The sequence below is a fragment of the Taudactylus pleione genome, unplaced genomic scaffold (genome assembly GCF_031769625.1).
Source record: "Taudactylus pleione unplaced genomic scaffold, aTauple2 ptg000372l, whole genome shotgun sequence".
NCBI classification, from domain to species: Eukaryota; Metazoa; Chordata; class Amphibia; order Anura; family Myobatrachidae; genus Taudactylus; species Taudactylus pleione.
In genome coordinates, this window is record NW_028284773.1 from 4,603,793 (window position 1) to 4,631,269 (window position 27,477).

General features: G+C 46.6%; 1 protein-coding gene across 2 annotated transcripts in view; it reads left to right on the forward strand.

The window, feature by feature from the left end:
* The first annotated feature begins 3,904 nt into the window (after positions 1-3,904).
* Positions 3,905-27,477, forward strand: part of TPRG1 (tumor protein p63 regulated 1) — a 94,710-nt gene continuing 71,137 nt past the window's right edge. Inside the window, exons 1-3 of one of the 2 annotated variants that reach the window (XM_088444717.1) lie at positions 3,905-4,071; positions 12,166-12,221; positions 13,806-14,000. In XM_088444717.1, coding sequence (XP_088300843.1) covers positions 13,815-14,000 — 186 coding nt within the window. In that variant the 5' untranslated portion in view covers positions 3,905-4,071; positions 12,166-12,221; positions 13,806-13,814. The remainder of the gene's footprint in view (positions 4,072-12,165; positions 12,222-13,805; positions 14,001-27,477) is intronic. The other variant, XM_088444718.1, reaches the window with a different exon arrangement.

Genomic DNA, 27,477 nt, shown 5'->3' on the forward strand with positions numbered 1-27,477 from the left:
CTACAATTATACCCAAATATACAAATTCAGAAAGAGGGTGGCAGCACTTGGTGACAGGGAGAGGGTGACGACAGGGAGAGGGTAACAGAAATGGGTTACAGGGAAAGGGTGACGACAGGGAGCGGGTGACAGCACTGGGTGACAGAGAGAGAATGACAGCACTGGGTGACAGAGAGAAAATGACAGCACTGGGTGACAGAGAGAAAATGACAGCACTGGGTGACAGGGAGAGAATGACAGCACTGGGTGACAGAGAGGGTGACAGCACTGGGTGACAGAGAGAAAATGACAGCACTGGGTGACAGGAAGAGAATGACAGCACTGGGTGACAGGGAGAGAATGACAGCACTGGGTGACAGAGAGAAAATGACAGCACTGGATGACAGAGAGAAAGAATGACAGCACTGGGTGACAGAGAGAAAATGACAGCACTGGGTGATAGAGAGGATGACAGTACTGGGTGACAGAGAGGGTGACAGAGAGAAAATTACAGCACTGGATGACAGAGAGAAAATGACAGCACTGGGTGACAGGGAGAGAATGACAGCACTGGATGACAGAGAGAAAGAATGACAGCACTGGGTGACAGAGAGGATGACAGCACTGGGTGACAGAGAGAAAGAATGACAGCACTGGGTGACAGAGAGAAAATGACAGCACTGGGTGACAGAGAGGATGACAGCACTGGGTGACAGAGAAAATGACAGCACTGGGTGACAGAGAGGATGACAGCACTGGGTGACAGAGAGGATGACAGCACTGGGTGACAGAGAGAAAATGACAGCACTGGGTGACAGGGAGAGAATGACAGCACTGGGTGACAGGGAGAGAATGACAGCACTGGATGACAGAGAGAAAGAATGACAGCACTGGGTGACAGAGAGGGTGACAGCACTGGGTGACAGAGAGAAAATGACAGCACTGGATGACAGAGAGAAAGAATGACAGCACTGGGTGACAGAGAGAAAATGACAGCACTGGGTGACAGAGAGGATGACAGCACTGGGTGACAGAGAGGGTGACAGCACTGGGTGACAGAGAGAAAATTACAGCACTGGGTGACAGAGAGAGAGAATGACAGCACTGGGTGACAGAGAGAGAATGACAGCACTGGGTGACAGGGAGAGAATGACAGCACTGGGTGACAGGGAGAGAATGACAGCACTGGATGACAGAGAGAAAGAATGACAGCACTGGGTGACAGAGAGGGTGACAGCACTGGGTGACAGAGAGAAAATGACAGCACTGGATGACAGAGAGAAAGAATGACAGCACTGGGTGACAGAGAGAAAATGACAGCACTGGGTGACAGAGAGGATGACAGCACTGGGTGACAGAGAGGGTGACAGCACTGGGTGACAGAGAGAAAATTACAGCACTGGGTGACAGAGAGAGAGAATGACAGCACTGGGTGACAGAGAGAGAATGACAGCACTGGGTGACAGGGAGAGAATGACAGCACTGGGTGACAGAGAGAAAATGACAGCACTGGGTGACAGAGAGAAAGAATGACAGCACTGGGTGACAGAGAGAGAGAATGACAGCACTGGGTGACAGAGAGAGAATGACAGCACTGGGTGACAGGGAGAGAATGACAGCACTGGGTGACAGAGAGAAAATGACAGCACTGGGTGACAGAGAGAAAATGACAGCACTGGATGACAGAGAGAAAGAATGACAGCACTGGGTGACAGAGAGAAAATGACAGCACTGGGTGACAGAGAGGATGACAGCACTGGGTGACAGAGAGAAAGAATGACAGCACTGGGTGACAGAGAGGGTGACAGCACTGGGTGACAGGGAGAGAATGACAACACTGGGTGACAGGGAGAGAATGACAACAGGGAGAGGGTGACAGGGAGAGGGTGACACCAAGAAAGGGTGACAGCAGTGGGTGACAGGGAGAGGGTGACAGCAGTGGGTGACAGGGAGAGGATGACGCCAAGAGAGGGTGACAGCAGTGGGGACAGGGAGAGGGTGACAGCCAGTGGATGATTAATACACAGCATTTCAATTTTCTTACCTGGGCCCAGAACTGCAGTGTAGCACGTGGATGGTGGCTCCTCCTTGGCCTTTTAATGCCGGGGACGGTCACGTTACGTCAGATGCCCGGCACCCAAGTACAGCCTTCAGAGAGGGTAGGAAGCCGGGGAACATAAGGTAAAAGGGGAGGAGCTGAGTAGAGGGGAGAGCGTGGCCTCTCCTCCCCCTCCAGCCTTGCACGGACGGACACCAGCATAGGCTGTCACTCTGTGGGGAGGAGCTGAGGAGAGGGGATGAGAAAGCGGCTCCTCCTCCCTCTCCAGCCTTGCACGGACGGACTCCAACATAGGTTGTCACTCTGGGGGGAGGAGCTGAGGAGAGGGGAGGAGAAGAGAGAGCGGCTCCCCCTCCCTCTCCAGCCTTGCACGGACGGACTCCAGCATAAGCCAGGCTGTCACTTTGGGGGGAGAAGCTGAGGAGAGAGGAGGGGAGGAGAAGAGAGGACGGCCTCTCCTCCCCCTCCAGCCGTGCCTGTACTGTCAATCACTGACAGTGTTCAGGCTGCGGCACTGGCTGGCGGCGGGCAGCGCAGCGGCACAGTATAATAAGTCAGTGTGACTTATTGTATTGCCGGCTGCTGTGACTGTGAGGGGCAGCACCCTTACAGCGGAAGCAGTATGAAATACCGCTGGCCGCGTGGCCACGAATTCGAATCCCAGCAGCGTGAGGGAGACAGCTGGAGAGATCCCGGCGGCGGCAGCCCGACAGCGCTGGAAATCCCGATCGTTCCTAGGTAAGTACTTACTAACCTAACCCCCCTAACCTTAACCCTCCTTAGGGGTGCCTAACCCTAACCTCCCCCCCTGTGCCAAACCCAAAAACACCCTCTAAGTGCCTAAACATAACGCTCCCCCTTCCACGCTGCCGAACTCTAAGTCCTCCGGGGGGGTGCCTAACCCTAACCTCCCCCCAGGGGTGCCTAACCCTAACCCACCATCCACCTAGCCTAACCCTCCCGGGGGGAGATGCCTAACCCTAAGTCCCCCCGGGAACCCTAAACCTAACCCTCCCCATCCACGGCTGTCTGCTCGCGGCGCCCGGCATCCCTTCGATCGGGATGCCGGGTGCCGGTCTCCCGGCATCGGAAAAATGACATGCGTCTAGATTTAGAAGCCTGTCATTTAACCCTTGCCGTGATAAAGCAGTCGGGAAGCCGGCTGTCGAGCTTACGTCAGCCGGCTTCCCGATTGTATCCCCTTACAGTACAGTATGTTTTCTTCAACACTAATATTTTTATCACATTTGTACTGACAGTAGCTAGTAGCGTGCTTGTACAGCCACTGCAATGAAAGTACAATACAACCGAAGTGCCCGTTCCCACACTTTCCTTATTTGGTTGCATATGAATATTAGGTAAGGTACACATCAGAATGATGTGTATCCCAGACGACCCGACACCCAATGGAAGGATATATCTGGCGGCCGTACATACTGCACCATCCTGCATTCACCTGCATGTGGCTGTCAGCGACGTTGGCCCATATGACGTGCAGCACATCAGATGGGACGTCACGGACAATGCACGTGAACGCGTAATTGAGGGTACACTCTGAGCACTATGGACTATACTTCGTTACGATGCGCGTTGGAATTAAATATCATCCAATATATCGCCTGTGTACCTGGCCTTATGCATAATAAATGTGCTCCACTTACAATGTATCTTTTTTTATTATTATAATTTATATTATATTATTATTATTATCTATTATTATTTAAATAATATTGCTAGATATTTTCACCAATAACTCTGCCTTATGTATTCCCAGACTAAATAAGTGCTGTGAGTAAAGGCCTGTGCAAGGAGGACAACAGACACGGAAAACCAGCTCTTCCACTTTAACAGCAGCAGACCTGCGGCCACTTCCTATTTGCACATTGTAACCTAACGTAACGAGTGATCACAAGGTTTTGGTGGGTGTTGTAAGTTATTGCATCGCCAGTCTGTACAGCTCTCAGACCCAGTAACTTCAGGCAGAGAGGGCACAGCAGGAGATCGCCTACATTCCTCCAACATATAACAATCCGGTAAGGCTAGACATCAGATGTTCTGTGTACGGACTCAGCAAGTCTCTTTTGATTCTGAAAGGAAAATGTTTGTGTGCAGATACATTGGGGGAAAACACATCAGAGTCCCTGACAGGAAGTGTGGGATTGTATTGTCTGTATGTAATGCAAAGGCACATTCCACATGTATCTACAGCTTTGGTACTTGTACAAGTTTTGCTGTAGTATGGTGAGAAACAAACAAAAACTATTCTTCGTATCTATGAAAACAAATTAATGAGCCCCACCCTTCTCTGCTGCTTAATCGCAACACTGGAGTTCAGTGACAACAGTACAGTACAGTACAGTACATTAGACTCAAAATCCACTTTCTATTCACAATTACTTGTTCCATATGACTACTGCAATATCACTCTGCAGCCCTGGGTACTAGTACATTATATTACTGTATATCGCACGTATAGAGTAGCACAGTGTTGGCTAACCTTGACACTCCAGCTGTTATGGAACTACATAACCCAGCATGCACTGCTACAGTTTTGCTATTAGGGCATGCTAAAACTGTGGCAGGGCATGCTGGGATATATAGTTCCACAACAGCTGGAGTGTCACGGTTAGCCAACACTGAAGTAGCATAATGAAATAAAAGCCATAGATCAAAAAATGTATGACATAAACAAGCTATTTATCAGTAAGGTACAGTACCGGGCTGCTTGATGGCAATTCTGGCTGGCAGCGCTAAGGAGGCTCTTAACACTTTGAGGCTTGCCCTGTTTTTACCTCTTGAGCTTCCAGATGCCAATTCATTTAATAAGAAAAATTGGGCTACATACTGTAATTTATTTTAGTAGTTACATATTTTTCCCTGTCCAGTCCCCAGGCTATTGTCATCCTATGATGGCGATAAGGATCACAGGACAGTCGCTGCCTTTTAAATTCGGAATCCCCATTATTTTTGCCAGAGAGCCCAATGATGGCTACCATCAGCTATTATAAGTATCCTTTATATGGCGCCACAAGGGATCTGAGGCGCCTTGCAGAGTAAATAAACAGAACAAAATTAGAAAAAAGTACTTACAGTAGGAAACATTGAAGAACACTGACAAGGTTTATAAACCTTACTGGATCAGCAGTCCTAATACCCAAATAATCAGCAGTCGTCAGAACCAAGGTTTGGTGCCATTGTTTGCAGTGGGGAGGGGATTTTAGTAAAGGTTGAGTCTCCCATATCCAAAATGCTTGGGACGATAACGGAATATTCCGAATTTTAGAATAATTGCATACCAATAATGAAATATCTTGGGAATAGGACCCCAATCTATACACAGAATGCATGTATGTGTTATATACACCTTATACACACAGCCGGCAGATCATTTTATACAATATTTTCAATAATTTTGTGGCTCAAGCAAAGTTTGTGTGCAGAATTGAAATTCATTTATGTTTCATATACACCTTATACACACAGCCTAAAGGTAATTTTATACAATATTTTTAATAATGTATACCTTAGACAAAGTTTGTGTACATTGAACCATCAAAAATCAAAGGTTTCATTATCTAAGCCATGCCAAAATTATTCTGTATTTCGTAATATTTGGATATGGGAGACTCAACCTGTATAAGTGAGAGAAGAAAAAGCACAAGAGGGAAAAGGGCTCTGCTCATGAGAGCTTACAATCTAAAGGGAACGAGCATACAGATGGGTAATGACCTCCATACACTAGCGAGTGATCGTCGGAATGCTGCGATTCACAGATGCCGGGTTGGAGGATCGGTGAAATCCAACAGGTTGGATTTCACTGATTTGCGGATCACAATCAAATATGATCATGATTTGCAAACTGGTGAATTTTAACATGTATAATTTCACCAATCCTCTGGCGGATTGGGGAACATCGATGGCTGCAGGTCTGCATTTCCGACCGGCGGATTGGCATTTCCGATCTGAACTCAATATGTCGGTAGGTGTATGGGAGCCAGAGGTGGTTAGAGAGTGAGCCAGTAGCATGATGCAATGGCCAGTGCCAGTTTTATCCTTTAATAAATAAGAATAAACTTTCCCAAAGTCTTGAAAAACTTTAAAAAAAAAAGTATAGCCTACAGTGATTGCATTGCACAAAAAAAAAATTGTGGGTCCCAGGAAATCCCCCCTTTTAAGAAATGATGGTACTACTCCACAGTTTTCTGGGTCCCATCACAATTAATGCTTTTGAGCTTCCGATTTGCCATGAGACCACCCCATATGCTCTAAGTTGGGTATGGGAGACAGGCAGTCGGGATGCCGGCCTTCAAAACCCTGACAGCGACATCCCGATGCTCAGAATCCCGACGGGCTCCATAAGTTTACTAACCCTCCCTTCCTGCATCCTAATCCTCCCCTCACCCTCCCCCGTAGTGCATAACCTAACCCTCCCTCCTTTGTGCCTGACCATAACCCCCCCATTGTGCCTAAACCTAAGAGACCCCCCTAATTTTAGCCACCTCATAGGCAAATGCAGGGGGGGTTCCGGTTGCCTGGAACCCCCCCACCAGCCCACACCACACAAATTAAATAATTAGTACCACCTGTTGAAATTTTAAAATGTGTGAGCCTGTAATGAATGCACTAACTAGGAGATATGGAAAACATAACTGTTAGGGTTGCACTGATAAAGACTATCTATAGGGTCAGTTATTAATACTGTATAATAATACACTATGCAGTGCATTAGAAGACCGATGTGTATATATATTTCCAGAGCAGTGCAAGGTTCTTTTGCTACTTCCCCAGACTCCCGAACTTGCTCAAATGCTCTGGCATGGAACTCACATATAAAATAAAAACATTCAGCTCAGGCAGAATGGCCCTACATATAATGGCATACTGTGACCGCTGGCCCTGTTTGTGTCAGAATTATTACATACACTATACTGTACTTTGTATATTATGACTGGTTAAGTGCTACAGTAATTATGGCAACAATTGTTCTAAAATCAAGAATTTGGAATACCCTCTCTGGAAAATCCTGCGTTTGCCACTGCACCTATATACTTTTCTTTACAAGTCCATTTTTTTGTGTGAAAACCTAAACTTTACAAATTGTTGTATGTATAAGTGTTTGTAGAGCAAGACCACAATAAAAATGTAATAAAAGGGTAAGTAAATTGCTGTGGCAATAGAGACTGATCATCCTTTAGAATGTAAGCTCTTATGAGCAGTGCCAGATTAGCAATGGGGCGGATGGAGCTACAGCTCCAGGCCTCTAAATAAAAATAGGCCCATCAACATGACAGCTGCCTAACTGGCCATACATTTTAAGTATTTAAATAGTTTTTCGAGTTTTCCCCCTAAAAAACATTATGCAATTTTTCTATTTCTATGTAGTTAGAGAGACATTGTGTCTCATAGTGTAGGGGGTGTACACACCAAGGTGACTTTGACCACACCCACACAGCACCGATCACAGCTATTCCCCATCTCAGTACAGGCCCTTGAACATTTTCAGCTCCAGGCCCATGTGGGCCTTAATCCGGCCCTGCTTATGAGCAGGGCCCTCTACCCTCTTGTGCTCCTCCTTACTCTACCTTCATCTACTTCTTACTCACCACTAGGGCACCTAACACTTGGTTGCTTTGCATTGTTGCTTATCTGGGTGTTATGGTCGCGAATGTAGCAATGTATATTATCCATGTCCTGTATTGTATTGTACTGTACTGTAAGTCCCTGTAATCTCAACCTATTTGTTTATGTACTTTGTAAGGCGCTGCGGAACATTTGTGGAGCCATATAAATATATGATAATAATAATCATGGTGAATGCAAAATGCATGTAGTGTGTGTGACTAATAATGTGTTTTATCTGTGCACCATGTGTCTGTTGTATCTGTGCTGTACCTGTGAGCGTGTGGGAGTTTTCAAGATTGGGGGCTGCTGCTGCCGCCCCCATAGGGCATGCTGTGTGAGGTCTGGGAGTTATGGGATGTGTATGGGCTGTAGTGGGAGTAGATGGGTCTCTGTGGAGTTAACTGTAGTGTGAAGGATCCTTGCATTAGTATTAGGTGGCTGTGGAAGAAGGAGACAGTCTGCGACCTAAATCGGGAGTAGTGAGGACCCCTGCAGGGTGCAGTTACCCGGTGAAGCCCATCTCTGCTCGCCCCATACCTGGTGTCCAGTCCGGAGTGCGGCAGATGGGAGCGAAGAGCCGGGGTCCCCCCTACTATGTAACACCCGAGAGAAGGGAAGGACGGAGGTCTCAGACGGTGATTGGGTGTGGAGTCGCTGCTGTAATTGGTTGGGGAGACACAGCACAACCCGCAGGACCTGGTCATTTTTAATAACTGAGCCCCTCTCTGCCTGTAGCGTGTAAAAATGTGTTATATATTGCGTATTTTGCAATCATTGGCTCAATAATCACTGGTGTGTGTATCAATATGAAAATGCCCATTGTGGAATGAGTGAGACATCACTTCAGTACAGGGGCTGATTGGTAACTGAAAGTGGCCCTGGAAACAACTGCGATGCCAGCCCTATGTGCGCGCGCCGCAGGTGTGTGCCAGAAAAGTGGGCGTGACCTTCTGGAAAGGGGTGTGTCTGTATGTGAAATGCGACACTCGCAAGCCACTCCCCTCATTTCATATTTCTCTCACAGTGTATTCGGCAGACATCTGCGCTCCTCCCCTGGGAGAGGAGACATTTTCCTGTTCCTTCCGTAGGAATGAACACAGGAAATATCTGTCTGTCGGCCGTGGCTGGGCATATACTGCCCGATGCGGCCGACAGTTTACCGGGAAATATTGCATCGGACGGGCATGCTGGACAATCCGGCATGCCCGACCGAGCAATTTTTAACCCTCGGTCGCCCCCCCACGCGCTACAATTATCGGGGCAATCCGCCGATATCAGGCGGTTCGCCCCGATAATTGTAGCGTGTATGGCCAGCATTAGGAATGCAGAGGCATTTATCACTCTGTTTCTTTTACAGGCAAAACCTGAATAGTGGTTTGACAACTTAATACATATATGTCCCCACATTGTCCCCCATATGACCCCATATACAGTAACCAGCTCCTTTTGTACTGAACACCCCAATGTTTGTGCTGCCCCAGCCATCTCCATGCATAGCATTTCCCAGTTATCCCATAACCCCATGCATATCCCCTCACTCACCCCTATGCAGGTGACTTGTTCCACATCACTAAGGGACAATCGTGTTTCTGTGGTCAGACACACTAAAGTTAGACATGTAAAAAGGTCGACAAGTAAAAAAGGTCGACACGGTCAAAAATTCGACATGAAAAATGGGATTTTGGTACCTACCGGTAAATCCTTTTCTCTGATTCCACAGGGGACACTGGAGGTGCTTACGCTGGGGTATAGAGGAGTGTATAGCTGGAGCTGGCACTTCAAAATTTAGAAGTGTGAAGCTCCTCCCCCTCTATGCCCCACCAGCCCTCAGTTTAGAAAATGAAGACCGAGAGGAGGTGGAGAACAAGCGAAGTGAAAGGAGAGAAGAACACACAATAATTAAATCATACAACATATAGAACAAAACCGAACAGGCAGGCATAGAGCGCAGAGGTGGGCGTCCAGTGTCACCTGTGGAATCAGAGAAAAGGATTTAGTGGTAGGTACCAAAATCCCATTTTCTCTTTCATCCACTAGGGGACACTGGAGATGCTTACGCTGGGGACGTCCCAAAGTTGTCCCCACGGGCGGGAGCTCTCTGCGGCGCCTGCAGAACAAGGCGGCCAAAACGGGATGCCGAAGTAGCAAACGTATCAAATTTGTAAAACCTGAACAACGTGTGAACTGAAGACCAAGTAGCCGCACGGCACAATTGTGACGTGGAGGCTCCTCTACCGGCCGTCCATGACGCACCCACAGAACGTGTGGAATGAGCCGAAATGGACGAAGGAGGCCGACGGTCAGCACTATCATAAGCCTGATGAATAGTCAGCCGTATCCAACATGCCAAAGTCTGCTTAGACGCCGGCCAACCCCTCCGAACAGCATCATAGAGGACAAAAAGCAACTCAGACTTACGGAGGGACGCTGTCCTGGCAACATAGATGTGGAGAGCCCTAACCACATCCAAGGTAGAAGATCCACCAGACTCCTCCAGCAACGACGGTACCACAATAGGCTGATTGATATGGAAAGCCGACACAACCTTGGGAAGGAAGGTGGCTACCGTCCCCAGTTCCGCCCTATCAGCATGAAACACAAGGTAAGGTGGCTTACAGGACAGAGCACCCAATTCCGAAACTCTACGAGCCGAAGCGAGAGCCAGGAGGAGGACAGTCTTCCAAGACAAGTACTTAAGATCGACCTCCTCCTAAGGTTCAAACATGGGCGACTGAAGAAACAGAAGCACTAAGTTTAGGTCCCAGGGAGCTATCGGAGGTACAAAAGGAGGCTGCACGCGCAAGACCCCTTGAAGAAATGTCTGCACCTCAGCAATGAGCCTCAGGAATGAGGGCCAATTTTCTTTGAAAGAAAATGGAGAGGGCAGAAACCTGCACCTTTAGAGTTCCCAGCCGAAGGCCAGAATCCAGACCGGTCTGAAGGAAAAGCAGAAACCAGGACAATGGAAAAATTCTAGACGGAAGACCCCGACTGGAACACCATGAGATATGTCAGTAAGGCCTGATTTGATAGATGCTTAAAATAAGAAAGAAAAACTGAAAATAAAATATATACGAAATAAAAGAAATAAATTATGTGGCTTGCTGGAGCACAGCAGGCTGTGACCAGCTCCAAGGGCACATTTTCTAAACTGAGGGCTGGTGGGGCATAGAGGGGGAGGAGCTTCACACTTCTAAATTTTAAAGTGCCAGCTCCAGCTATCCACGCCTCTATACCCCAGCGTAAGCACCTCCAGTGTCCCCTAGTGGATGAAAGAGAAATGGTCGGCAAATGTTTTACTTTTTTTTAGCCCTAATCTTCACCCTAACCCTCCCCTTGGTGCCTAACCCCAACCCTTCCTCCTGGTACCTAATCCTAACCGTCAAGTAAGTGCCTAACCCTAAACTTAACCCTAATCTTAAAAAAAGAAAAAAAAATGTGTTGACAATTTGTTTTTTAGCCCTAGTCTTCACCCTAACCCTAACCCTCCCCATGGTTCCTAACTCTAACTGCCCCTCCTGGTGCCTAACCCTAACCGTCTGGGTAAGTGCCTAGCCCTCCAGTAAGTGCCTAACCCTAAAAAAATAAATAAATAAAAATGTGTCGACCATTGTTGTGTCGATCATTTCCATGTCGAACTTTTGACCCTGTCGACCTTTTGTACCTGTCGAACTTTTTACATGTCAAACTTTAGTGTGTCTGACTTTTGTCTGTGTCGAACTTTTATCCTTGTCTAACTATTAACTGTCTAACATCAGGTTTCTATCTAGACATTGTCTAACTAATTACTGTCTATCTATAGTCCGGAACCCATTAAAGAAGTAGAGGTTGCATGTGGAACGCAGATCAATACTGATAATTGGAATTCTTTTGCAGCTATGGGATATAGGGCCTGATTCAGAGCCGGACGCTCTGACCAGAGCGCTCACTCTGAATCAGGGTCCTCCTCCATGAAAATGGAGCGGCCTCCTGGCCGCTCATATAGCTGTGGGTGACCACCCACAGCATATGCGAGCGGCCAAAAAGATGGTCGCGATGGTCTTGACCATCGCGACCATCGGACTTGCGACGGAGACCCTGCAGTAGGGTCTCCCTACCACAAGCCCTGGAGTGATTTTCGCTCTATCAGAGCCAAAATCACTCCCACTGACATCACTAGTGATGTCAGTGGGGCCGGCTTCAGACGGCTTCAGGCACGCCCACCAAAGGGGGTGTGCTGTCAATCAACATCGACAGCACGCCCCCTTTGGTGTGAGACCCGGAGCGATGGAAAGCCTGTCGCTCCCCGGGTCTCGCGCATGCGCAGTGGGGAACATCGACCCGCTTGCGAGCGTACTGCTGCTCGCGAGCGGGTCTGAATGACCCCCATAGTTCACAACAGTCTCCATATACACTATTGATTAATGTATCTGCTTTAAATTATTATTTTGTTTTATATTTTAATGTAATATGCTAATCTCAAAAACATTTTTAAGATTAAAAGGGATGCAATCTTTTTGTGTTAGGTGCTGTCTTTTTCTGGCTGGTGATTGGTCCTCCTTCATACCTCTTATAATTTAAGGTTGGTGAATGAAATTAATCCTTAATACAGACAAGCAGAGCCCTGAAAAAGTGTGGCATATAGCAGTGCCCCAACTATGGGGAGGGGTATGTTAGTATTATGTAGGTTATAAAAATCAGGCTAAAGCTGGGTACACACTGAGACGATGTCGGCATGATATGTCGTTTCCGGCCGAATCGAAGCAACATATTGGTCGCATCGCTTAGTGTGTACGGCCAATGTGCACGCTCCCACGGCCACTTGCGAAATCGTCCAGACGACCATGCTAACAATATTGCAAGCAGCCCCAGGTATCGTTCTGTCGTTCTTTACCTCGTTCTGATTTGTACCCAGGATCGGTCCGACATAACGGCTGGGTACACATCGCTCAGTATGTGTACCCAGCTTTACAATTCCACCATGTTTTTACACAGCAAAATCAGTGCATTTTGTAAAACCACATTATTAATACTCATCAGGGGATCTTTGCAGGCACAATAACGTCCTCAACTATGACTTGTACACGACAACAGCTTTGAAATGCTGGCAAATTAATAGTAAGGATTAAAAGTAAGGAAATTGTAGAAACTTACTGTAGGTATAATGGCCACACTATGCTGCACTTTACCGCATCATATGACATAAATCATTGTATTCCCACACATACTGTTCATAGGTATTTATTGCCAAAGTTACTAACAGCAAAAAAGCCAAACATGGAATTTTACAGGAAACAATATAGAAAGATTTTAAATGGGTTTCAACCACCAACTATTTCAATATGCTTACCTGTTCATGAAAAGTGATCATATGTACACATGGCTGTTATCAGAAAAAGCTGGTAAGATAAAGTAATACATGTACTAAGAGTATGGTAGACCAGTACATGGGAATCATCTTTCAGTTGATCATCTATCTATCTACACTGTGTTTATTAAACCTAAATAGTATGATATTGCATTGCTGTACCACTGATTACATGCCATACTTCCCCTTAAACTTAGCTTGAGTAATAAACATCATAAGTGATGCAACCACCAGTTTTACATTTTACATAATTGTAAGCACACATAGGGCTCCTTTCAATTCAACGCAAATTGAATAACGCTGGGAGGGAGCTCTCGGAGTTATTCAATTCAGCACGCTGTTTTGTCAGAGAATGCCAGTTCTCGTGCCTTAAACATGGTGTTTAGTCGTGAGAAACGGCATTCTCTGACTAAACTGCACGGCGCGATGCTGTTTCTGCAGCGCTAAGGGCAGAAAACAGCGTCGCGCCAGGAGTTTTGTTGGATTTCTGCTCGCACCCCAGGAGGGATGCGTAAAGAAATCCTTAACAGCACACTGGATTGAATAGCTTCGGGAGCTCCCTAGTCAATTCGCGGTGAATTGAATCAAGCCCTTTGGGTTTAATTTAATCTGTGGCCCAGATTGATATTCTTGTTATCACTTGTTACTAGTCTTAAATGGTGCTTCAACCAATCAGCTCCTAACTGTTATTTTTCAAACATATGACAGGAGCTGATTAGTAACAAGTGATAAGAATATCACTCATTGATAAATTTGGGCCTAGGTATTTTCTACTTATACTCATTTGTCATATCTTAGATTTCAGACATGGCACAGTCTGGTCCAGGGGGTGAATTCCGTCCAGTGGAGCTGGGTGCACATGGTTCTTCGCATTCAGAAGTCAACCAGGGCATCGGGGACGGGGAGAAACGAGGACAGCAGGAAAAGGAGCAGCCCCAGAGTTCAGAATCTTCTAACCAACAATATCTCCTAAGGAAGTTCTTTGTTGCCAGGGTAAAACCAGTCTGTCTACAGTACCCCCTATTTATATATGGGTGATTCTCTGTGGGACATTTACATACATTTAAGTTCGTGAACTGTTTATTTACCAACATTTTTTATTTCTGGTGTCCAAGGGGCCTATGTATCAAGCTGATTTTTACATAAAATGATGCAGAAACTACAGTTTCTGCATAATTTTATGTATTGTTGCTATGTACTAATAGCACAATGCATGAGATTTCACAACAATCTCCGGCAAAGTGCTAATTAGCACTTCAGATCGCAGTTTCCATTATTATCAATGGGGAGCACGATCTGACCCCTAAGTACTAAGCTCCAAAAAGTGAAGATATAAGCCTATGGAGGCTCCAGGTGCAGGAGAGAGATCTTCCGATCTCTCCCCCGTAGCCCCAGGCCGGCTCCGGAACCTGATGCTGTGCCCATGCGGAGTGTCTGCTTCCCCCATGAAGTCTTTCACTTCTGTGAAAGACCTCTACAATTTGCTGGGGATATAACTCGCAGGCACTACTTGGTACATAGCAGGGTATGTATCAAGTACATTAAAATTAAAATATTCCCGGTGAGATTGATACATAATAATAATATAAATAATAATAATAAATGCCGCGATTATTAGTACATAGGCTCCTAAGTCTAAAGGCCCCATACATCAGCAATTGATTGCAGCAGTCGTTCAATTTGCAATTGATTGTGTATAAAAATCTTTCCCTTTTTCAATCGACTGTGGCAATTCTGCAATCTACAATCGATTAAAAAAGGGAAAGATTTTCAGACACAATCGATTGCAAATTGCACGATTGCTGCATTCAATTGCTGATGTATGGAGACCTTTAGATACTTTGTTAGTAGAAAAGATACAACAGAAAAAAAATTCATTACAGTAAGCCGTTCTTTCTGTCATTTTTAAAAACTCTGCGTGATTACCGGGACTCAGCAAAAAATTGTTGTATAGAAACCGTTCACGTACTTGAATGCCTGTAAATGTCCTGTGCGTCACACAGATAATCGCCCATATAATTCTCTTACAATGTGTATGAATGCCTTTGCAAGTTATGCTTATTTTTGTTTTTCATGAACTAATCGAACATATTTGTTTTAGTAATGGCAATATGTATCAGCATTTGTACATTTCTAAATATGCCGGGGTTATCTCTTGCTACACAGCCAGCATTTAAACAATAGATAGGTGAAACAAGCACAAAGATATTCTCATTAGAGGTATCGTAATGATCATCCACGCGATAAGATCGCTTGTTCTGCTGTGCTACACGTTGGTGTAGTAAGGTGTGTATACTCATTACACTTATACTGCCCTTTTATGACAGAGTGCTGGAGGAAAATAATCATTGATGGTTTACTGTCTATCATGAAAGAAACAGTACACTGCTTGTATCACAGATGAACTCTGAATGTCAGTCACAAGACCGTTCTCTACAACCAGTGTACATTTGTCATGCCTTTGAAAGAGACTCTCAGATGACAAATAACTTTTTGTCAGAACCACATTAGTTACAGAGTGACATTGCGGGGTCTGCAGAAATAATCGCGATTGGATAGATTGACTGTTGCCCTATGTTCCTTAGGAAGTGTAAAAGGTGCGGCTTAATTATCAACAAAATTGTCATAGCTGTTGTAGTGTTTCTCTGTACTAAATTTCCATGTGATTTGATAGCTCAATACACCATTCATTTGTTAATGAATGAAGAGGTAAATGACACAAGCCAATTGATGAACATGAATACTGACCTAAAGTACCTGACGACCCTTCAAAACCCTTACTGTATTGTATATGACTCATATTTTTATTATTCCTCTTAATATGATTATTAGGCTTTATTTACGTGTCCACAGCGCCTTTACAAGGTACAGTACAAATACAGAAACAACATGAACAAAACAAGAACACAGGGGTAAATTTACTAAATTGGGAGTTCTATTAATAAGTGATGTTGCCCATACCAACCAATCAGATTCTACTTCTCATTTATCTAGCACCTTCTAGAAGATAATACCTGGAATCTGATTGGTTGCTTTGGGCAACATCACTTCTTAATAGAACTCCCATCTTAGTAAATTTACCCCAAAGTCACTTACCGGACAGAACATTGCAAGACATGGACACGGTTTATAAACATTACTGCATCAGCAGTCATAATACCCAAGGGAAGGTTGCTGATGTAGCAATTATATAAAGCAAAGCTGTACAGAGAATGTTTATTCTTTAAGATCAGTCCTTGCCCCAGTGGGACTTGACATTGCTAATTTCAGTGAGCCAGAGTAGCCAGGAACCAGTTAGACTAACAGTATGCTATGTTTACTCTTCTTGATCTGCAGAATATTTCCTCTCTAGAACTATCTCTGTGTAGATGCATAATCATATGTTTGGTAGCTATGCTACAAAGTTGGATTTACTTGACTTAGGGGACAATTCAATTAAATGTGATGTTGAATAGCTCCTGGCAATGAGTGCCTGGAGCTATACAAATCTTCCCATCTCGGCTTGTACTTAAGTTAGGAGATGCAGTTTAATGTCGGGTGTTTAGTTGTGGTAAACGTCATTCTCCATCTTAAGTGACCGTTGCGTTGCTGTTAGTGCATGTGCTAAGCCCACTACTAGCATCATAGCACTAGTTTAGTTGGATTTGTGCTCATACCTCAGGAGGGTGTGAGCGGGATAACAGCGCGGCCAATTGAATAACTCCGAGAACTCATTTCCGACGGTATTCAACATTACATTTAATTATGTTGCCCCCTTACATTGCTAACACTTTCAATTAAAGGCAATTTCGCTCCTTGAAAATTACCAACAAAATCTGTGTTCCTGTCCCACCTTACTTGCACTACTAGGAGCATTATTATCATTGTGGTGGTCATTTAGAGAAGCCGAGTTGGTTATTCCTGCTTTTCTGTTCCTATTTTACTCAAATGACTGGATATTAGAGGGATTTGTAGACATAACTGGACAAGTCTAAATCAAAATTACAGAAGCAGCCCCATTATATTTAAATGTGCAGAAGGCGAGTTGGCTGGGCAAATATGTTGGTGCCTTAATATGTGCAATGTGTAGAGCCTTTTCAAAGTGCAAACCAGCCTGAAAGTTTATTTTAAGATGCTGGAAAGATTCAAAGGGTTATATTTACTAAAGTGAGAGTTTTTAGAAGTGATGTTGCCCATAGCAACCAATCAGATTCTACTTAACATTTAACTATCACCTTCTAGAAGATAATAGCTAGAATCTGATTGGTTGCTATGGACAACATCTTAATTTCTGAAAACTCTCACTTTAGTAAATTTACCCGAAAGTGTCTAACCTAAAACATTCCTAAGACACATCCCATTGGTCCCCATACAGTAATTAACCACACTATTATAACAATATGAGGATGGAACTAACAGTGTAAAACCAGTGCTTAAAGTTCCTTAATTAACATCATGCTTAAATCCTCAAGGAGAGCTGTACCTATACATGACATCATAGTGCATGTGGTGGGTTTGGTATGTTAAGTCGACATGAGATGTCAAAATTTAATATGTTGTCATATTCATAATAAAGTGTCAACAAGGTCAGAATGTTTTTAGTCAAGTCTATCCCTAGCGCTAACCCTATTGGTAACCCTAACCGTAATGTCAACATTTTGACAATATCAACATTTTGTCCAAGCAAACATTTTCCATGTGTTGACATTTTAACCGTATTGACATCATAACATTATGAATGTCGTTATACTGTACAGTATTGACTGCACAGAGACGTGGAAATTATAAGCACCTTGTAGACATGTATGTATGTATGTATGGGCACAGAGCAAAATCTACTACAGAAGTGCAGTATTAGAACAACATGTTTGTATTGTGATTGTTCTAAGTGGTTATGTCAACATCTTTATGTTTCCATTTGTGCTTTGTTCCAGACAGAATGTACATTGAGGGAAACTCGGCTAAAATACTGCAGGCTTATGTTTTTGTTTGTGCTCCATTGATCGTTGCTGAATGATTAATTGATGATTAGACCTGCAGCATTTTTATGTGGTTTCCCTCTCTACGTCCTGTTTAGACAGTATAGCTGGGAAAGTTAAGAATGCACTTAAAACAACCATTAGTGTTAACATATTGTTGTTATATTAATTATGTTTTATATTAGTTATTCCTCTTTATTCATACAGTGGCAACATTTTACAAAGCACTTTAGCCTTACAGTGCATTATACAAAGTTCTCTACTACTGGCACACAATTGGACAGTCGCAAGGATAAATTTAGTTAGCAGCCAATTAACCGTCACATGGTTTTGATTGTGGGAGGAAAGGTGTATACAGGGAGAGGATACAGTACACACTCCAGGCAGATATCATGCTTGTCAGGTTCAAACCAAAATCTTAAGCCTGTGTAAAATTGAACTAGTTTTGAGGGTCACAACATGTCTGCAGTACAATCGTCAATCAACCCCAGGATGAATATATGGCTTGAAAATTGTGATTCACATTTGAGGGTCACTGTTCATGCAATTGCACGCAACCCTTGTATGCACCTGCGGGAGTCCGCCGGGACCACAGATGCTAATGCTGGAAGTAGACGCCAGTAGTCTCTATATTCCAGATGGTATGGGGGATTCCTCACGTGGACAGCGACAACAATAAAAAGTATTATATGGCAACCAGTCCCAGCGATAGCAAAGTAGTGAATGCACTAAGATATCGATTGTCCAGTCGTGCATTCGCAAAGGGCTTTGGATCCTCTAACCGGTTTCGCTCCTTTATAGAGGGAGCTTTTTCAAAGAGTGGCTACACGCAGGTGAATACACGGGCGGCGTGCAATTGCAGCCGCTGCACCTCTCTTTACAGCACGGGGGATGTTCAGGACTGCATATTCCCGCACAGTATACTGAGTACTGATTACTAACATCAGTGGAGAGTGGTGATTATGCAAGTTTTATGTTTCCATTTACATTCTTTTCTGTAGCTTACACAACCAGGAGCGATATCTTATGAATATATGGACTGAGGGCCTGATTCAGCTTTGGGAATAGAATGAGAATTAGCACTTAACTGTGTACCTGGACAAACCATGTTGCAATGCAAGGTGTGTAAATACATACTTATTTTGCATGTAGTGTAAATACTGGCTGCTTTTGCATGTAGCCCAAAAATACTGCACAGCTTTATTATTGCGCTATAATTTAGATGTCAGTTTGGACACCTCCCTCCCAAATCTAAATCTCTGCACATTTTAAATCTGCCCCACCTGCAATGCAGCATGGTTTCACCAAGTTGATCAGTTAAGTTCTAAATCTCACTCTTTCTACATCAGGGTCCATAGGGTATCCATAGGATACCTTGGGGGTATAGGTGATGACGTCAGGCATCGGACACCATAGAGTTAACTTTTCAGCCTCCCAGGATGCATCAGCGTCCCCCTCCTATACCCCGCCCCCGAGCCAAGGCATCCCAGTTTCGGTGGTGCCCGGCTCGGAGTTGGAGCACCTGTTTAGAGGGGGGCTAAGAATGACCCCTGAAGTTTCTTTCAAGGCAGCTGTGGCTGCACATCTGGGAGTACAACATGGACAGTCACTGCTGACGTCCATGCGGTCTCCCAAACACCCCGCTGTACCAGAACGCCGGTACTGATCCGGGGGTGCTGGTAAGTGTCTGGGGTCACAGCTAGCGGTGACCCCAGATACTTCGGACCATGGCCAGATCTAAGGGGAGCAGGTAAGCAGCGGGGGTCCCGCGGTGGGTCCCTGCTGAGAACATGGTCCACAGTCCCCAGGCAGGGGGCTCCCTGGGGACTGGCTGCAGCGTGGAGCCAGGTACTAACCTGCGCTTCCACTATCCCCCTGGGACAGCAGGCCGCAGCTGAGCGGCAAGCGCTGCGGCGTCCCAGGGGTTAATTGCATGCCAGGGGAGCGCGCCTTCCCTGTATACAGCCGGCGCCTCCCCCGCTGCACACAGCCCTCTCTGCGTTGCCGATTGGTCCTGTGGCAGCGCTTCTCCCCCAGGCCGGCCTCCTCTCTGCTCCTCGGTGGCCATCTTTGCATGGTGAACGCTGCTGGAAGCTGCTGTTCGGTGGCATCGCAGTCTGGGTCCCCCGGAATACCTCTCCTCCATTGGCTTAAGGTCAGTGTATGCAGCGCTGTGTCCTACCAGACTCTGTGTCTATGTAGTTGAGAAACAGCGCTGATAGTGCAGGGATTAATTTCTTCTGCATTGTATGTGACTTCTGCTAGCGCTGCTGCCTGTACTTTCACTTTCTACTGTCAGCCATTTTACTGTCCCTGCTCTTACTCTGCTAAAACCCTTGCTTTGCTGTGATTGCAGGGTGTTTCTCCCACTATACTAACGAGTATCAGTGAGAGGGGTCACATACTTCCCATCATGTCTGAGAGTGAATTTTCTCTCCAGCTTTTGTGTACTAAGTGCAATGTACCAATAGCGGAGGGGGAGGGTAACGCGGAGGGGCTATGTCGGCAGTGTTATTTATTGGCACGGCCAATTACTGTCACGGCTCCAGTACAGGAACCTCCCTGGGCTTGTTTCGCTAAGGCGCTTACAACCCTACTGGGCCAGTTAGCTCCGCCACCTGCGTTTTCCCAGATGGGATTGTCCCAGCAGTCAGTGGTGTCGTCACCCATGCAGGGTTTCCTGAGACAACTGATGGTACCCCACAGTCTCCCTATTTCCCCACCCCAGGTTTCACAGGAGCCTACGTGGGTTAACTTTCTGACATCTTCAGTACAGCATTTGTCGGATGTTTTACAAGGGGAGTCTGTGTTGCGGCCACATAAGGGGCCTGTGGCGTCCCTGTCTGCTCCTTATGAGGATGACGACGTGACGTCCGATGATGGGGAGATTCTGGATCTATCTGACCAGGAACCTCTCCGTACTAAAGAGTCGGACGCTAAATCAAAGGTATATATTCCTGGCCTTATTCGGGCAGTCCGTACGGCTTTAGTTATTGAGGATGATGATCCAAATATGCCTTTTTCAAGGATATTAAGGGTGACGTCACAGTGTTTCCTCTTTCTGGTCAGTTAGTAGACCATTTAGAGGAGGTGTGGAAACATCGAGTAAAACTGTATCAGCCTCAGAGGCGCTTAGCCGTAGCTTATCCGTTTGCTGACAATTATTTTTCTAAGTGGGAATCCCCTCCGCAGGTGGATTCCCATGTGACACGCCTAGTCAGAAGTGCCACTTTGCCCATGCCTTCCATGTCCTCCTTGAAGGATGCTACGGACCACAAGGTAGAAATCTGCCTAAAGTCCATTTATTCCCTTGCGGGCAGGGGGGGGGGGGGCGTCCAGACCGGTTATGGCCGTGTGTTGGGTAGCCAGAGCTATGGAGCGCTGGGCTGATAGTTTGGAGGCATCTTTGGACTCTGTGTTCGGCTGAACAGGCCGAGCTGGTGGGCAATCTCCGGGACTCGGCCACTTACATCAATGAAGCGGCCTTGGATATCAGTATCCTCACCTCTAGGATTTCTTCTGCAGCTGTTGCTGCTTGTCGCACCTTATGGTTGCGATCTTGGAAGGCGGACGCTGGTTCCAAAAAGGGCTTAGAAGGTTTGCCTTTTAATGGAGAAGTTCTATTTGGTCCGGATCTGGACAAAATTGTAGCTGGCAGCAGCCAAATCTGCATGTCTCCCGTCTGCTACGGTCCCTTCAAGTTCTGGTACGTCGTCCTTTCGGCCTTACAGGGCCCAGGGTAGGCCTAAAGCACAGTCTTTTCCCTGACAGGCTGGGTCCAAGAAATCGGCCAAGCCCAGGAAACAGGCCTGGAGTACCAGACGTCCGGCCCCTAAGTCAGATGACAAGCCTGCGGCCTGACGGTCTGGGCCTCCCTTTGGGGGATCCCAAAGTGGGAGGCCGCCTGCATCAGTTCGCCCAGTGTTGGTCGATAACTATGACGGACACCTGGGTTAACGAGGTGGTTTCTCACGGGTATGCCCTCTCCTTTCGGCACAGGCCTCCATCCCAGTTCTTCACCACAGGCCTTCCACTAGACCGGAACAAAGCCTTGGAACTGGTGAAGGTTTTGCACACTATGCTCCAGGCTGGAGTTATAGTGCCTGTTCCATTCTCCCAGAGGGACCAGGGTTTCTATTCCAATCTGTTTTTGGTGCAGAAACCCAATGGGTCTTACCGTCCAATACTCAACCTCAAGGCCCTCAACAAGTCCTCGAGGGTGCCTCAGTTTCGGATGGAGACCCTTTGGTCCATTATTCTTGCGCTGGACCCTGGGGATTACATGGTGTCATTGGACATTCAGGACGCTTACCTGCATGTCCCTATTCTTTTGCGCCATCAGCAATACCTAAGGTTTGCAATCCGCAATGAACATTTCCAGTTCCGGGCGCTGCCTTCAGGACTGGCGACAGCTCCACGAGTGTTCACCAAGGTCATGGCGGTCATGGCGGCTCACCTGCGGAAGCAGGGAGTCCGAATGTTACTGTATCTGGACGATCTTCTGTTGTTGGCAGGGTCTCCAGAGCTCCTTCTACGCCATCTGGACCTGACGATTGCAGTGCTGCAGAGTCACGGCTGGTTGATTAACTGGCAAAAGTCCACCATGACCCCGTCTCAGAGGATCCTGCACCTCGGGGCCTTGTTGGACTCCAGGCAGCAGCGGATCTTTGTGATGGAGGAAAAGATCTCTGCTTTGCAGTTGAGGGTGCGCAGTTGTCTGCAGTGTCGCCGCGTGTCTGTGCACTCGGAGATGCGGTTGCTGGGCTCCATGGTGTCAGTATTCGACATGGTGGAATATGCCCAGTTTCACTCCAGACCTCTGCAGCAATTGATCCTGTCCAAATGGAATGGACTGCCTCAGAGTCTAAAGTCCTAGATGATGGTGCTCACTCCGGGGGTTCGCCTGTCTCTAGCCTGGTGGTTGAAGACGACCCACCTCAACAAGGGTCGCCCATTTTGGGTGGAAAACTGGGTCCTGTTAACAACAGACGCCAGTCTCCGGGGCTGGGGAGCGGTCACGGGTCCACACTTATTCCAGGGCAGGTGGACTCAGGCAGAAAAGGAGCTTCCAATAAACATCTTGAAACCCCGCGCGGTGTTCAATGCTCTCCAGCAGGCACATCGGGTTCTCCAAGGTCACCCTGTGCAGGTCCAGTTAGACAACGCCACGACCGTGGCCTACATAAATCGACAAGGTGGAACCCGAAGTCGGGCGGCACTCGCAGAAGTGTCCCGCATCCTGGTCTAGGCGGAGCACAATCTCCCAGCTCTATCAGCGGTGTTCATCCCGGGAGTCCTCAACTGGGAAGCGGATTTTCTCAGCCGGCAGGACGTACATCCGGGAGAATGGTCTTTGCAGCAGGACGTCTTTCAACTTCTGGTGGACAGGTGGGGTCTTCCAGAGATAGACCTCATGGCGTCCCGGCACATCAACAAGTTGCCGGTGTACGGGTCTCGAACAAGAGATGAAAAGGCGTCTCTTATGGATGCTCTGTCCGTCCAGTTGACGTTCCAGTTTGCCTACCTCTTTCCTCTGTTTTCCCTTCTTCCGCAGGTAATCCGGAAATTCAAACAGGAAGGAGGTATGCTCCTCTTGATAGCTCCCGAGTGGCCCAGGTAGCACTGGTTCTCGGACCTCCAGAGTCTGTCAGTGGACGTTCCTCTGCGGTTACCACTGCGGCCGGATCTGCTGTCACAGGGTCCTTTTCTTCACCCGAACCTGACTCGGTTGTCTTTGACGGCGTGGCTGTTGAGACAGCCATGTTAAGGTCCAGGGGGTTTTCCGGCTCTGTGGTGCAAACCATGCTAAGAGCTCGGAAGCCATCCTCTGCAAGAGTATACCATCGTGTGTGGCATACGTTCTTCCAGTGGTGTCGACCTAGAGGTTATGCCCCTCGGGAGTTCCGCCTCTCTAGAGTGTTGGCTTTCCTATAGGCTGGCCTAGACCATTGGCTTCGCCTTGCTTCCCTGAAGGTGCAGGTGTCTACCCTGTCAGTCTGGTTCCATCGTAGGATTGCTGCGCTCCCTGATGTGCGCACCTTTATGCAAGGTGTTCTTCGCATTCAGCCACCTTTTGTTCCACCGGTGGCTCCTTGGGATCTGGCTGTGGTCCTGTGAGCTCTCCAGGGACCGCCGTTCGAACCACTGGGCTCAGTGGACCTTTAATGGCTTACAGCTAAAACAATATTCCTTCTGACCAGTGCTTCAGCCAGACGTGTTTCTGACTTAGTGGCTCTCTCCTGTAGACCCCCTTTCCTAATTTGTTATAGGAACTGGGCGGTGCTGCGCACTTGTCTTGGATTCCTTCCTAAAGTTGTTTCAAGTTTCCACATCAACGAGGACATCGTTGTGCCGGCTTTTAATTCACCTGATCTTTCAGTGGGTGATGCCACTTTGGATGTTGTGCGGGCCTTAAGGATTTATGTTGACCGCACTTCTTCTTTTAGGAAGTCGGATGCCTTGTTTGTCCTCTATGGCTTCCGTAAAAGAGGTTGGCCTGCTTCAAAGCAAACTTTGGCAGGTTGGATTCGAAGGGCAATTTCAGAAGCTTACTGTATCTTCGTGAAGGCCTTCCGGTTCCATCCTCTGTGAGGGCTCATTCCACTAGGTCTGTGGGTCCTTCGTGGGCAGCTCGACGTGGTGCCTCTGCAGTCCAGATCTGCAAGGCTGCCACGTGGTCCTCTGTTCATACCTTTGTGAGGTATTACACTTTTGACACCTTTGCCTCTCAGGATGCTTCTTTCGGGCGGCGGATTCTCCTTTCAGCACAGGAGCATCCCCACCCTTAAAGCATACTGCTTTGGGACATCCCCAAGGTATCCTGTGGGTACCCTATGGACCCTGATGTAGAAAATAGGAGATATGGTAAGAACTTACCTTTGTTATCTCTATTTCTATGAAATCCATAGGGTTCTGTCGCACCTGTGCTGCAGATGGGCTTTACTCTGGTCACCGGTTTTTCCGTCTCTCTCTGGTGATAATGTGATTCTTGTGTGTGTCCAGATCTTTCTTCTCTCTCTTCCTTCTCCTCCTCTGGCCTATGGCTTGGTACGTAACTGAGATGCCTTGGCTCGGGGGCGGGGTATAGGAGGGGGACCCTGATGCATCCTGGGAGGCTGAAAAGTTAACTCTATGGTGCCCGATGCCTGACGTCATCACCTATACCCCCAAGGTATCCTGTGGAACCCTATGGACTTCGTAGAGATAGAGATAGCAATGGTAAGTTCTTACCATATCTCCTATTATTTCCAAAGCTGAACGAGGCCCTGAGTCCTTTTAAAAAGCACAGTGTCATTCACATATTAGACTTGGAGATCTCCATGAAATTATAGTTGTTTTATTTGATGTATGTATTTTTATATGCAGCATTTGTTGGTATTTATGTATGTGTTATATGTCTAAATATTAATGTTTACACTATGGCTATTTATATTCTAGTCTGAATAAATATACCTTGCATATAAAATATATTAATATTATATTAATATATTAATATTATAATATTATAATAATATATTAATATTATTCTATTAATATTATATTATGTGTTGTTTAGTGAACATCAGACCCCCTGATTATTATTCTTTATAATAAATAGTGTCTTTTTCTCTTTGTATGTTGTTGTTACATCAGGAGTAACAAACAGTAGAGCTGTTGCTAACAGTGTCATTATTATATGATGAAGTCACAATACTCAATTTGTACTCAGTAATATTGTAATTAAGCGTTCTATACATAAAATAGAGGTGTCTACTATGTGTAATGAAAAAAATAGGGCAGCACAGACTGTGTAATGGTTAGCATTTCTGCCTCGCAGCACTGAGGTTGTGGGTTCAATTCCCACCACGGCCCTAACTGTGCTCGCGTGGGTTTCCTCCGGGTACTCCGGTTTCCTCCCACACTCCAAAAATATACTGGTAGGTTAACTGGCTCCCAAAAAAAATTAACCCTAGTGTGTGTGCATGTGATAGGGAACATAGGGCCTGATCCAGACCTGCTCGCGAGCGATGAACGCTCGCAAGCGGGTCGATGTTGGCCCAGTGCGCATGCGCACGGCGGAGCCGGCCCCGTCGTGCGCATGCACGAGACCCGGATAGCGACGGGCAAGCCGTTGCTCCGGGTCTCGTACCAAAGGGGGCGTGCTGTCGATGGTGAGTGACAGCACGCCCCCTTTGGTGGGCGTGCCGGGGGCGTGGCTGACGTGGCTAGCCACCCGACTACACCCCGGCACTTGCCTGATTGCCTAAGATCTCTATGGTGTGTGGGCGTTTGGGACCTGCAATGCCGCTGGAAGCCAGGGCCTTGCCTAGACCCACAGCAGCTGGCCAGGCACTCTGGAACCCGTGGCTTTTGGGAGGAAGGGGGTGCGGTGCTGCTGTCTCCTACATCTCTGCTGATGACCCGGGGCCATATTGGGCTATCCACTATACAAATAGAGCGGAACAGTGTGCTGCCCCGGTGGGCTGGGTGAGAGGGAGGGAGACGCTGTAGGCTGAGATTGTCTGGATAGACTACAGGCGAGGATTGGCTAGGGCAGAACATAGCGCGTCCTGTGGGACCTGCTCATCTTCTAAAAGTGGGCCCTATGCAGCGTTTCTGGGTAAAATGCGATATTTGCGAACACTGATATTTTAAATATTTTATTTCAAAATAAATATACCTAGGGGGTGTTTTGCACCCCGCACCCCCACACCCTTGTCCCTAGGCATTATGGTAAAATCACTTCCCACCACCCAATTAAAAAAAAGATCCCCAGCAGTATCACCCTCCAGCCTCCTAATGGTAATATATCCCAGTGGCAGAGCCCCCTACCCCCAAAGTACCAAAACGTGCCCTGCCCCCTCATATTGCAAAACACAGCGGAGCATGTGGTAGATGGAACTGATGATCAGTCCCCCCCTGCGGCAGTAATGTCGGTTGTTACAGACCGTGATATCACTCCTCGGTGGCAGGAGCAAGAGGAAGAGATTCAAATAGATTTCCTCCATAACAGACAAGGGACGCAGTGGGACGGTACAATTGCATGGGATGGGACCGTGTCACCTAAAGCCCAGTTGGCTGCGGTAGCACCTCATGCGACCATGCCAGGTAAGTGGTTAAATATAAACATTATTGTATTCACCTTTCAAAATGAACTGAGAATATCTGAATATAAATTCCAATTAAGTAATGCAAATAGATGTCTGCGACTTTTATACTATAATTTCAAGGGGTCCAACTGCCAATTGTCATCATCATTACATATTATGCAGACCTACTGCCACATGTATATTCATTACATGTCCAGATCTATCTCCACACCATTCACGCGAACATGCCCTTACTGTACTTGGCCTACAATTCCCACCCCTGTTCTGCCAGTGCAGACCCTCCAACGTGACCCCTTCCATCTGGTACAAATATCTCTGCTCCTGGATTTCTCTCTTAATTGATGATTGCCGGACACCTGGGGTGATACACCTGCCTCATCTTTTAGCTAGCTCAACACATGTGTCTGCAATCATCAATTAAGA